The 12,436-nt window shown below is 41.6% G+C and overlaps 1 protein-coding gene across 13 annotated transcripts in view; it reads right to left on the minus strand.

Moving 5' to 3' along the window:
• The window catches only part of RAPH1 (Ras association (RalGDS/AF-6) and pleckstrin homology domains 1), a 137,985-nt gene that overhangs the window by 22,835 nt on the left and 102,714 nt on the right, over positions 1–12,436 (minus strand). For all 13 annotated transcript variants that reach the window (XM_085869652.1, XM_085869646.1, XM_085869643.1 and 10 more), the window contains 3 exons: positions 2,617–2,776; positions 2,238–2,359; positions 1,546–1,611 (listed from right to left, as the gene is read on the minus strand). In XM_085869652.1, the coding sequence (XP_085725778.1) occupies positions 1,546–1,611; positions 2,238–2,359; positions 2,617–2,776 (348 nt within the window). The remainder of the gene's footprint in view (positions 1–1,545; positions 1,612–2,237; positions 2,360–2,616; positions 2,777–12,436) is intronic.

The raw sequence follows: 12,436 nt of genomic DNA on the forward strand, positions 1-12,436 counted from the left end.
GATTCTGCCACCACCATGCTTCACTGTAGGGATGGTGTTCTTTGGGTGATGTGTTGTGTTGGGGTTTGTGCCAAATGTAATGTTTTGCATTTGGGCCAAAAAGTTCCAGCTTGGTTTTGTCAGACCACAAAACCTTTCGCCACATGGCTTCAGCATCTCCAGAGTGGTTTTTTGCAGACCTGAAATAGGATGCAAGGTGGGCTTTTTTGAGTCATGGCTTCCTTCTTGCCACCCTTCGATCCAGACCAGACTTGTGGAGCACTTCGGATACTGTTGTCACATGCACACAGTGGCCAGTCTTTAACATAAAGGCATGCAGCTCTTTGAAAGTTGTCATTGGCCTCTTGGTAACCTCTCTGATCAGACTCCACCTTGATTGGTCAATCAATTTGGAGTTACGGCCTGATTTAGGATGGGTCTTGGTGGTACCATGTGCCTTCCATTTCTTAATGATTGCCTTGACTGTGCTCCAAGGGATATTCAAGGCCTTTGAAATATTTTTATACCCAGCCCCTGATCTGTGTCTTTCACAACTTTATCCACTTCAGTCTCCCCAGTAGGTCTTTTGAAAGCTCCTTGGTGCTCATGGTTGTGTTTGCTGTGAAATGCACTACCCAAGAGAAGAAACCTACAGGAACAACTGATTTTATTCTGAAATCATCAGAATTACGACAATTTAACACAGGTGGAGGCCAATTAACTTGGTGTGTGATTTTGAAGGTGATTGGTTACACCTGAGTTAATTTACAATTGCTATAATCGGTGGGGGGGGGGGGGGGGTGGACACTTATCCAACCTAGATATTCGAGTTTTGTATTTTAATTAATTTTCCGAAATTTGTTTTTCACTTGGAAGTTGTGGATTACTATGTCTAAATAAAGGTGGAAAAGTTTGATTTAATGAAATTTAATTCCAAGCTACAAGGCAACAAAAGGTAAAAATTTTGAAAGGGGGTGTACACTTTCTGGAGGCACTGTATGTGGCAAGAACGAAAAAGGATTCCTGAGAGATCCTGCCCTCCGTGTGGGGATAACCAGCGTCGCAAGTTGACATTTGCAGTTGTGCCTGTGTGGCCACGTACCCACATGCAAACCTTCCTTCCTCAATTGTTTTGCATCACAAACCTTCCTGTCCTGAGTTCCCTGAATCAAGTCATTAGTTTCATTGAAATATATTAATCCGTTCTCAATTTATAGTAAGACAAACACGGCTCCATTTATAATGTCGAGCTTTTCCAATCTATTTCATTCGCTTTTATTTTTTAACCCAGGGTCCTCCCCTCCCTCTCCCCCTCTTGCTTGTGGGTTCAACCCTCCCCCCGTAGTGTTAAAAAAATTTTTTTTAAGTAAAGGTAAAGGGACTTATGAGACACCCTGAACAGAAGACTTGTTTGCCATTAGCAGAACAAAGATCGTTTTACTTTGGTGAAAAATTATTAAAATAACAACAATTTCACAGAACTTAAAGATGTTTTGTTTCATAGTTCCTTGAATGAATCAATCCTCGAGCTTTGCAAGCCTCCCCATTTACTTATGTCAATCTCACCTCTAATAAAGTCTCCTTGTTCCTGTCTGGCATCTCCTTTGCTTCCTTGGCTCCCAGCAAATAGTTCTGATTAAGAAGAAAACGGTATTCAGCCCAGATAAGAAAGCACATACATTTTTTTAAAAAGGTTTTCCTGTGGATAAAGCCGAGGAGACTCGGAGCGGACGTTCCAACCATTCCATAAAAATAAAATTGAGTGAAAAAAAGAACATGTGCAAAATGTCCAAATCAGACATTACACTTTCAGTTATTTTTATGTACCACACACTATTTGCAGAGTGTTGGGACTGGTGAAGCATTTTATTGGCAATTGAAGGGTTATACTGGGTGGTTTACCATTGCCTTTCCAGTGTTGTTTGTCCATGCTCTATCTTTTTAAAGGCTGATTTTAAAAATAAAGTCTTATGACTCAGCCAGAATTTGAACCACCGACCTGCCAGACTTGGTGCGTATGCTCCAACCATTCCACCACAGAGTTTGGTTCACTTTCAGTTAACCATAAATAATAATAAAAATTCATTTTTTAAAAATTTTTTTTCAAAAATGATATTGCCAGCTGGTTATGATCCGGTACAAAAGGGACTTGAATGCCTGTTATGTGTGCAGTGGATTGCTTATTTCCAATGCTGAAGAATCAAAATGTGAAAACAGCCCTACGAAAGAACTCCTTGTGTGACTAACACATTGCTCACCTGGGGGTTCTTGAAAAGAGCATACTTTTCTTTTTTGGGGACAAAGAGCAACTTGTTTGGACTGTCTCTGGTCCAGTTCAAAAGGTTTTCCACCAAGTTCTCATGGTCTTCAAAAAATCTTTCTGCAGAAACCACAAGTTGTGGAAAGACGGAATTAAGCGTTTATTTTCAAATTGATTGGTAACACATTATGAAACAAGGTTACAGATAAAGTAAAACATAACCCAGAAAAGTAAAGTTGAAAGGTTCTGATTTTAATTCCCACAACAGGAAGAAAACATTAAACACTGCTCCTGCTTCACAAGATCCCATTAATTTCTTTTTAAAAAACACACAACACATCAACTTTTGACACCGCCACGACATCCAGATAACATACCCAGTCGCAGCTCGGGAATAGTCTCCACTAAAGACCAGTCTGGACTGCAGTCACTGTGGGACTTCTCAACCAAGCCATCCAGGACTTGTCGCACTGTCTGTCGCTCATCCACCATCACGGTCTTTGAGCTGCTGTCTGTCATATGAACTCGAACCACCAGCTACAGATATCACCAAGCACATAAGGATTACATCACAAACACCATTCAGCCAACCTGTTTAATTCACACCCATTGGCATACTCATCTTTTCACATCCTCAAAATATCACCAAAGGGATGTTCTCTCCCCCCCCCCCCCACCCTTTCCCTTCCAGAAGACGTGCTGTAGAGGAAGCTCGCCGTGAAACAGAGATGTGCAAATCAGAAACTATACCTCTACATGTACATTATCTTTTGCCATCATCACAATCATATATATATATATATATATATATATATATATATATATATATATATATATATATATATATATATATATATATATATATATATATATACATGTTTCTACACAAGTTCCTTGAAAGTAAAGGCATAAACAAGTAATCATACTATTAATTTGCAATTGGTCACTGGCTTTGACACCAATACAAGTTCTTATTAAGGACCCTAGGCATCAAAAAGTTACACATATCGAACAAACCGTTTCAAATGGAGCAGCTCGCCATCATTAGAGCATTTAAATTGCATCAGATGCGGCAATAAATGGGAATTGTTGCTCCCAGCTTGCTGGCTTGATGAAAGAAGATGCCATTTGCATTTTTGCGGCCTTCATCCCTATCCCCGTTTAGAATTAAATCCAGTGCTGGCACGGGTAACTTGCTCTTATCACAAATACAATAAAACATGATGATGCATCACAGTAGTAATGATGTTCAAAACAAGAGAGAGAGAATAAGAGAGAGAGAGAATAAGAGAGAGAGAGAGAATAAGAGAGAGAGAGAGAATAAGAGAGAGAGAGAGAATAAGAGAGAGAGAGAGAATAAGAGAGAGAGAGAGAATAAGAGAGAGAGAATAAGAGAGAGAGAATAAGAGAGAGAGAGAATAAGAGAGAGAGAGAATAAGAGAGAGAGAGAATAAGAGAGAGAGAGAATAAGAGAGAGAGAGAATAAGAGAGAGAGAGAATAAGAGAGAGAGAGAATAGAGAGAGAGAGAATAAGAGAGAGAGAGAGAGAGAGAGAGAGAGAGAGAGAGAGAGAGAGAGAGAGAGAGAGAGAGAGAGAGAGAGAGAGAGAGAGAGAGAGAGAGAGAGAGAGAGAGAGAGAGAGAGAGAGAGAGAGAGAGAGAGAGAGAGAGAGAGAGAGAGAGAGAGAGAGAGACAGAGACAGAGAGAGATAGATGGAGAGATGGAGAGATGGAGAGATGGAGAGATGGAGAGATGGAGAGATGGAGAGATGGAGAGATGGAGAGATGGAGATATAGAGATAGAGATAGAGAGAGAGAGAGAGAGAGAGAGAGAGAGAGAGAGAGAGAGAGAGAGAGAGAGAGAGAGAGAGAGAGAGAGAGAGAGAGAGAGAGAGAGAGAGAGAGAGAGAGAGAGAGAGAGAGATGGAGAGATATAGAGAGAGAGATAGATGGAGAGATGTAGAGATGGAGAGATGGAGAGATGGAGAGATGGAGAGATGGAGAGATGGAGAGATGGAGAGATGGAGATAGAGAGAGATAGAGAGACAGAGAGAGAGAGACAGAGACAGAGACAGAGACAGAGACAGAGACAGAGACAGAGAGAGAGAGAGAGACAGAGAGACAGAGAGAGACAGAGAGAGACAGAGAGACAGAGAGACAGAGAGAGACAGAGAGACAGAGAGACAGAGAGACAGAGAGACAGAGAGACAGACAGACAGACAGACAGACAGACAGACAGACAGACAGACAGAGAGAGAGAGAGAGAGAGAGAGACAGAGACAGAGACAGAGACAGAGACAGAGACAGAGACAGAGACAGAGACAGAGACAGAGAGAGAAAATAGACCGATTTTGGTGATGGAAAATGTGGTGGCCAAGGGGGTTAAACATCCAAGGTTTCTCCTGCATGATATTTCTCTCGGAAAAATTTGCTTCTGCCGAGAGAAAGCATCAACATCTCTGCCTGAATTAAGCAAGTTGAAGAAAAGATCAGTGAAATAATTTTCCAGCGAGACGGTTTTCTCGACATCACAGTACCGAATACGAGCAATCATCATCATCGAACAGGCTAGCTCAGTTAGTAGTTTTATTTAGCTAAAGTTGTGTAGTCTGTATTTGATTCTTCATTAGAACTGGATCTGTATGTACTTCAGGAAGGCTGATGCATCAGACTATGCCATCCATTTAGAGGAGAGGTTAAGCTGGCTATTCCATTCGCTACCACTCCCTTGGAGATGTTAAACATTTCAGAACGCTTTTTGAAAAGAGTAGGCCAACGAGTCCAAATTTCTGCCAAAGTTTCCAGTATTCATTATTCCTAGTCAGCACAATCTCTGTTCCATAAGGATGTAGCGAGTAGTGCTGAGAAAGTAGGTCTGTAGCTGTAAATTGCAAGGTCACTTAAATCTCTTCAATCCAATGCTGAACATCTTCCAACTGAAGAGCACCAATAATGATATTGGCAACCTAACTAGATTCACCAAGCCAATTCTACATTGGTATAATGGACATCGAATCATATTTCAAATGTTGACTCTCAGGAAAGGTTGGGTTGCCTCGTTTGCCATTCCCATCTAAGCAAATAGCTCATGAAGTCAGGATCCCAGGTTCAAGTACAATATACTACACAGTGTAAATTTCAATTGTCTCCAACTGTCCTTGCTATTGGCAATGTCATTCTGTCCTGCATGTTATCTATCAAGCTCCTCCATAATCATTGGAGATTACAGGAGAGAAAAAAAAGACCACATTGTAAACCAGTCCGAGTTTTCAGACACTCTGCCAGTGGAATTGCTTTGTGTGGTTAGCCTTGTTTGACCAAATGTCCAAAATAGCATCAAAAGCCATTAATTAACTGGGCATTCTCAGCTTTACCCCATTGTTCCTTGAATATCCCAGCAGATCAAGATATAAATTGTTTTTCTCCAGTCAAAATTCTAAATCAAACAAAGGAGTGAAAATAAAAATAAAATAAGATTTTAAACAGGTCAAGTGACAAAAAAAATAAAAATAACTAGACCGAAGTTGATGGCCATCCATCCATCGGGACCATACTCTGTGCAGAGCGTTGGTGCTGCTAAAACAGTCTCCTTGGCTATTGGGCACAATCCTGGATGGGTCGCCACTCCGACACAGGATACCAGCAAAGTACTCATTTTTGCCGACCTTGGAAGGATGAGTCCACGTCAAACCCACCTGGTATTAATTCAACAACCCAGCGGGATTTGAACTCAGGACTCTAGGATCCCAAGCCCACCACTCTAGCCATTAAGCCAACACCAGGCATAAAGTCGATGGCGCTCCATCGCAAATCCCCACGCTTCCGACCTAAAGCAAAGTTGAAAGATGGCAAAAAAGTTCCACCAAGAATGACCCAAGATCAAATTTTGAATACATATTTCCCCTTATTTTGACCCCCGTGACGGACAGCGTGACAGACGGATGGAACCGATTACAGTGTCCCCTCATTTTTTTCAAAAAGCAAGTGGATAAAAAGTACGGTAAAGAAGCAGCTATGCGTAGCTCTGAAACTTGGATTCATAAAGTAAAGAACAATATTTTTTACAATTCCCCATGACGAGAACAAGAAGTTCTTAAACCCACATCGGTACGATTATGGCATAATATCAGTGGAATAGAATTGGATTAAAATTTTAGCAGAAGAGTCTGGTGGCAAATGGCCAAAGCAAAACGTTGGCGGAGAAGTAAAAATACAGAAGCGATATTGTTGTTGGCAATGGCGAAAGATCTGATTTCGACTTATTTTGTCAAGTTCATAGCTTGTCTGGAATAAAATAAAATAAAAATCCAAACCACTAAAAAAAAAACAATTCACAATACTAGAGTTTATTATTATTCTTATATTTTATAACTGCAGTTACATTTTTTTACATCGAAGCAGTTGTAAAACAAAACCCTCTTCTTGAGGAATGTGTGTGCTGATTAGTCAGAATGTCCCGGTTAACTCAAAGGAAATGGTTTCAATCCCTTCTGTAAAAGGATTATTAATGTACCATGCTGAATTATCTGCTTACGGATGAACCAAAACAGAACAGTCAATGACTGCTCAGCCAAACCCCAAAAGCCACAAGGAATATTTTAAGCTCTGCAGAGATATATCACAAGCTCTGTGCCTCCATACACATGTTAGCAAATTTACACGGAAATACCAAATCATTCGTGGCAACTACCAGCATTTTGACAATGTTTCTGCCTTCAAATAATGTACACATCTCCTTCCCTGTTGAATACAGTTTGATGCAAATGATGTCACGTTGACGTGTAAGGTGATGCAAATGAAGCATCCTGCTTCACTTTGCTTCCTTCACTTTGCTTCCTGGACGTCACATGCTGTCAAATAACAGGCAGATCGTCTGGTAGGCTCTGCGTTTGAAAGACATTCTAGATTCCATCTTGCTGATGAAGTCTGTAGGCAGAGATCCGTGTTCAAAACCAATGCTTCAAATACTTTGGTTTGCACACTGTCCCTTTGTGATTGTCACCATCAAGACATCGCTCTTTGTCTTCATCTCTCAGCTTTGTTGTTGTTATACATTGTCCTCAAAAGAAAACAGATACTGATAGAAAACCAACTTCAAGTAAACATGGTCCAAATGCAAAGCCAAGGAAGACATTTGGAAAAGAACAAATGACAGTTTCAAAAGGGAGTGATATGCACCACCACCCAAAAGGTGCATGTGCAAAGGTCACACGAGCAGTCCTATACTTTGCTGTTTCTGCCTCAATGGCTTTATCAGTAGGAAAAAAGGGCAAAATGGTTTATGTGACATATGCGACAAAAATCCCTGAACATAAAGGCAAAGGACACCATAAATTCAAGGGTGATGAACACACAAAAATCTTCATGAGAAAACATATACAGAAGCAAAGTTTCAAATAAAAACGAGAAAGTGGTTAGGAAAAGAGTAAACACAGAGACAGACAGAGACACAGAGACAGAGACAGAGACAGAGACAGAGACAGAGAGACACAGAGACACAGAGACACAGAGACACAGAGACACAGAGACACAGAGACACAGAGAGAGAGAGAGAGAGAGAGAGAGAGAGAGAGAGAGAGAGAGAGAGAGAGAGAGAGAGAGAAAGAGAGAGAGAGAGAGAGAGAGAGAGAGAGAGACAGAGAGAGAGACAGAGAGAGAGAGACAGAGAGACAGAGAGACAGAGAGACAGAGAGACAGAGAGACAGAGAGACAGAGAGACAGAGAGACAGAGAGACAGAGAGAGAGAGAGAGAGAGAGAGAGAGAGAGAGAGACAGAGAGACAGAGAGACAGAGAGACAGAGAGACAGAGAGACAGAGAGAGAGAGAGAGAGAATGAATCAATGTTTTACAGCCCCGAAACAAGTATATCATAAGCATAATAAGTGGATTCACCATTCACAAGAAAGGGAAATTCAATTGAGAGAAAACATCAATCAAAATAACTTGACATCAATCCAGCAAGAGACCTCCAAAAAGCATTTCCAATAACGGAGATAGAAGATAAATTAAGCAGAAGAGACAGACAGGTAAGTGTCCGAAGGGGTTATGTCTATACCAGATGCAGATTATTGTTTCGAAGATGATATTGAGAAAAACTGGTCGATACAAATACAAGGTAAAGAAGACACAGACATGCATGTGCAGAGACATTCAGAGAAAGCAATGTGTCACTAAGAGATTTCCAGTGTCATTTTCAATCACCAGTTGTCTGTGCATATTTTGTCATGCTAAAAGGGAGGAGAGAACCAACTTTGTGTCACGTGACTTAATATGAATTTCTGTCTATCCCATTCTACAAAATGTATGTCCCACAAAAGGCTGTTGGTGTGACAGCATAGAAGCCAATTGATGAGTTTTGTCACAAGCAATGTGAGCAGACAGTGAATGAGGAATGAGAGTGCTTGTTTGAATAAAATAACAGGAATAATTTTTTTTTTTTGCAACAATCATGGAAGTTAACAGATTCTACGCATTGACAATAAAATAATGGTAGGGGGTGAGAGTAGCTCGGAATTTCCTTCTTCCACTGAACAAAGCAATATTGTTCAGCAGGTTAAAAATAAACATATCACTTAACTTTCGAGTTTATACTTGGTTGTGCTGATCTTGTTTTTCAGCCTCTTCATTCTTACGTTTTAGTGTCTTTGACGTGAATGACAATTCATGGGCTTTCGGAGTATCTTCTTTATGTTTAAAAAAAAAAAGTTATAAACTGATGGACCCCAAGATTTGCGGGGGACACATTTCTGAAAAATGATGCGAATGTCGAATCCGCAAATGTCGGGGTATTGTTTCAATGGGAAAAGGGGGGATAGGTTCCCAGCGGTTCACGATTCATAAGGGTAAATCAAAAATCCTGTGAAAAACTGCTACTACGCGAAGCACGGGGCCACTAATGTAGAAGCAGGTCAAAAAAAACCACGAATACAAACACAATCTGGAGTATATAAAAAAATAAACCACGAATAAGTGAAGCACAGGGCCACAAATGTAGAAGTAGGTCAGAAAAACTGTGAATACACCCACAAGAAACTGTGAATATGCAAAGGACAGGGCCATGAATGTGGAAGCAGGTCAGAAAAACCATGAATATACCCGCAAAAAAACCGTGAATACAAACACAATCTGGAGTATAAAAAAACCACGAATACACGAAGCACTCGACAATGTGTCGAAAGCGTTCCACAGGGATGTTTGCCCATGTTGACTCCAATGCTTCCCACAGTTGTGTCAAGTTGGCTGGTAGTGGATCTCTACTCCAAATAGCTCGTTCCATCTCATCCCACAGATGCTCAATTGGATTGAGATCTGGTGACTGGGCAGTCCACTGCAGCAAGCTGAATTCACCGTCATGTTCGTGGAACCATTCCTGGACAATCCTTGCCTTGTGGTATAGAGCATTATCTTGCTGAACAAATCCATTCACAGATGGATACACTGCTGCCATGAAGTGATGCACCTGATGTTCAGATATCTTGTGGCATTCAAACGTTGCTCCACTTTTATCAAGGGGTCCAGTGTGTGCCAGGAAAACACACCCCACACCACCACCGTGTAATGTTGACACATGGCATGATGGATGCATGTACTCAAGTGGTTTTCTCCATACCCTCGTCCTCCCATCAGCGTGAAACAGCAGGAACCAGGATTCATCAGACCAGGAAATGTTTTTCCAATCCTGTAGTGTCCAGTGTTTTTGTTCCTTAGCCCACTGTAACTACAGGTTCCTGTTTTTTGCTGAAAGACATGGAACTCTCTGCGGTTGTTGGCTGCCATACCCTGTTTGCGTCAAGGTACAATGAGTTGTGCATTCAATTAACGGGTCTTTCAGCACCAACGTTGTACTAGACTGTCAGTTGACCAACTGTAGTCCGCCTGTTGCTCTGCACAGTTTGTATCAGCCTCCTTTGGCCTATTTAATCAATTAGCCATTTTCGACCACTGGCCTGCCGTTGGCTGGATGTCCTTTGGGTGGTGGACCATTCTTGATACATACAGGAAACTGTTGAGCATAAAAACACTCAGAAGAATTGCAGTTCTTGACACACTCAAACCAGTGTGCCTGGCACCTACTATCATACCCCGTTCAAAGGCACCGATTTCTTTTGTCTTGCCCATTCATCCTCTGAATGGCACACGTACACAATCCATGTCTCAAGGCTTAAAAATCCTTCTTCTACTTGTCTTCTCCCCTTCATCGACACTGATTGAAGTGGATTTAACAGGTGCAATCAATAAGGATCACAGCTTTCACCTGGATTCACCTGATCAGCCCATTTCATATGTTTTATAAACTGAGTGTGTGTGTGTGTGTGTGTGAGTGTGTGAGTGTGTGAGTGTGTGAGTGTGTGAGTGTGTGAGTGTTGCATGGGCTAATGAGTATGGGGACAACGATAAATAGACCTCAAATCACAGCTTGTAGGTTTTCCAAAAAAATTAAAAGAAAGCATAAAGCTTCTGAATGACAATAACTACTTTCAAATTGGTCAAAACATCAGAAGCATCGGCATATCAATGGGATCTATATGAAAACAATTGCTTTCATACTCTTGCTACGTGTTCTTCTTTCATATACCACATTTCTTGTGTACAAAGTTGAGGCTCATAGAAAAGCGAAAACACATAAAATACAGGAGCAAAACAGTGAGAATACAGTGGAAAACTCAGAAACACCAACAGCAGGGTCAGAGACCAGATGGACACTTGGAGGAAGAACAGGTAAGGGGAAGACAGAGTAAAATTGGGGGGAAGGGGGGGCAGAGTAAGGATGAGGACAAGGGGTGAACAGACTGGATAAAAGCTAAACCCCAGCAGGAAGGGGTTGAGAGAAAAGGAAAGGGGAAAAAAAAATTGTGGATGAAATGGTAATGCAACAAAAAACGAAAAGTTGGGTTGAGATAATAATATAATACCATTCCTTTCGCACCTTAAGACACATAGGGCTCGCCGAGGCAGTTTCACAGTACAGTCCTGGATGGGTCACCACCAGTGTGACCACTCCTTGGCTTTTTTCACAAGATCTTGGCTATTCGTTGTTCACCTTGGCGTCTTGGTTTTCTATAGGTTTTCTTGGCGTATAGGTTTTCTATTATCATCGCTTTTCCGAAACCTTGTGAATTCTTGGCTTTTTTTCATTGGCTCACCTTGGCATTTATGAAAATGAGGAGTGGTTACACTGGTCACCACTCTGGTGCAGGTTATTACCCCAGTAAGCTGATACTCAATTTGCCAGCCTCGGAAGGATAACAGGCTGACTAAACCCTTCCTGGTGTTAATTCATCGGCCTGACAGGGGATTGAACTCAAGACCATAGGATCTTAAGCTCGCCACCTTAACTGTTAAGCCAACACCAGGCCTGGTGGGTTGAGAAAGAGGGGAGAAAGACACAATAATTACCTGGAAAGGAAAAGGTAGGAATGAGATTTAGGAGGTTAAAAAGAGGGTAGAAAATATCATGGGTATGGACGACCTGGAAGGTGGGGGGGGGGGGGTGAGATGAAGAACAATCTTGAAGACCTCAAAGGAAGGAAGAGAATTACCAGACTACAGGCAAGAGAAGATGAACAAATGAGCACATTTGAACAGCGAGCCTGGATTTTGGGAGCTTTACCAGCGCGTTCCAAGCAGAATGCGTGTGCCTTGGAAAAGCCGAGGAGGGGGGGAAGGGGGAACTGAAAAGGTAAAAGGTGCAAGACTGTAAAAGAGGTGCTATAACACAGAGGTCTATCTATGGTGTTCCATTCAGCTTCATCATGGGAGATCCCAATAACTTTGAGTGCCTTAATCTCCCCAGCATCAAGATGAGAAAGGAAGGTGTGAGGTTGGGCACCAGCTCAATGGGGGAGAGCAGTACTCCATCGAGCTGCAAATTAAGGCTTTGTAGATTGTTAGAAGTGTGGACTTGCCAAGGAAATACTTGGCACGACGGGAAGTGAACTCTGATACGTGGTTTGTCCAAGAGATTGCGATTGATGGTTAAGCCCAAAAGTTTGAGGGAATGAACTTCTTCAACCAATTTTACAAGAAAGTAGTTGGGAGGGTTCACCACACAGTCCTTTCGAAGAGAAAGAGTAAGAGTGTGAGACTTGCCAGTGTTGAAAGACATATTCCAAGCATTGGACCAGCTCCTAATTCTATCAAAGTCTGCAGGGAAGGAAGAGGTTGCTGCGGTTGAAGGTGGAGTCATGAGCAAAGAGAT

This window comes from Eptatretus burgeri, chromosome 2, assembly GCF_056783735.1.
Source record: "Eptatretus burgeri isolate ZD-2024b chromosome 2, Ebu_testis_v1, whole genome shotgun sequence".
Lineage (NCBI taxonomy): Eukaryota > Metazoa > Chordata > Myxini > Myxiniformes > Myxinidae > Eptatretus > Eptatretus burgeri.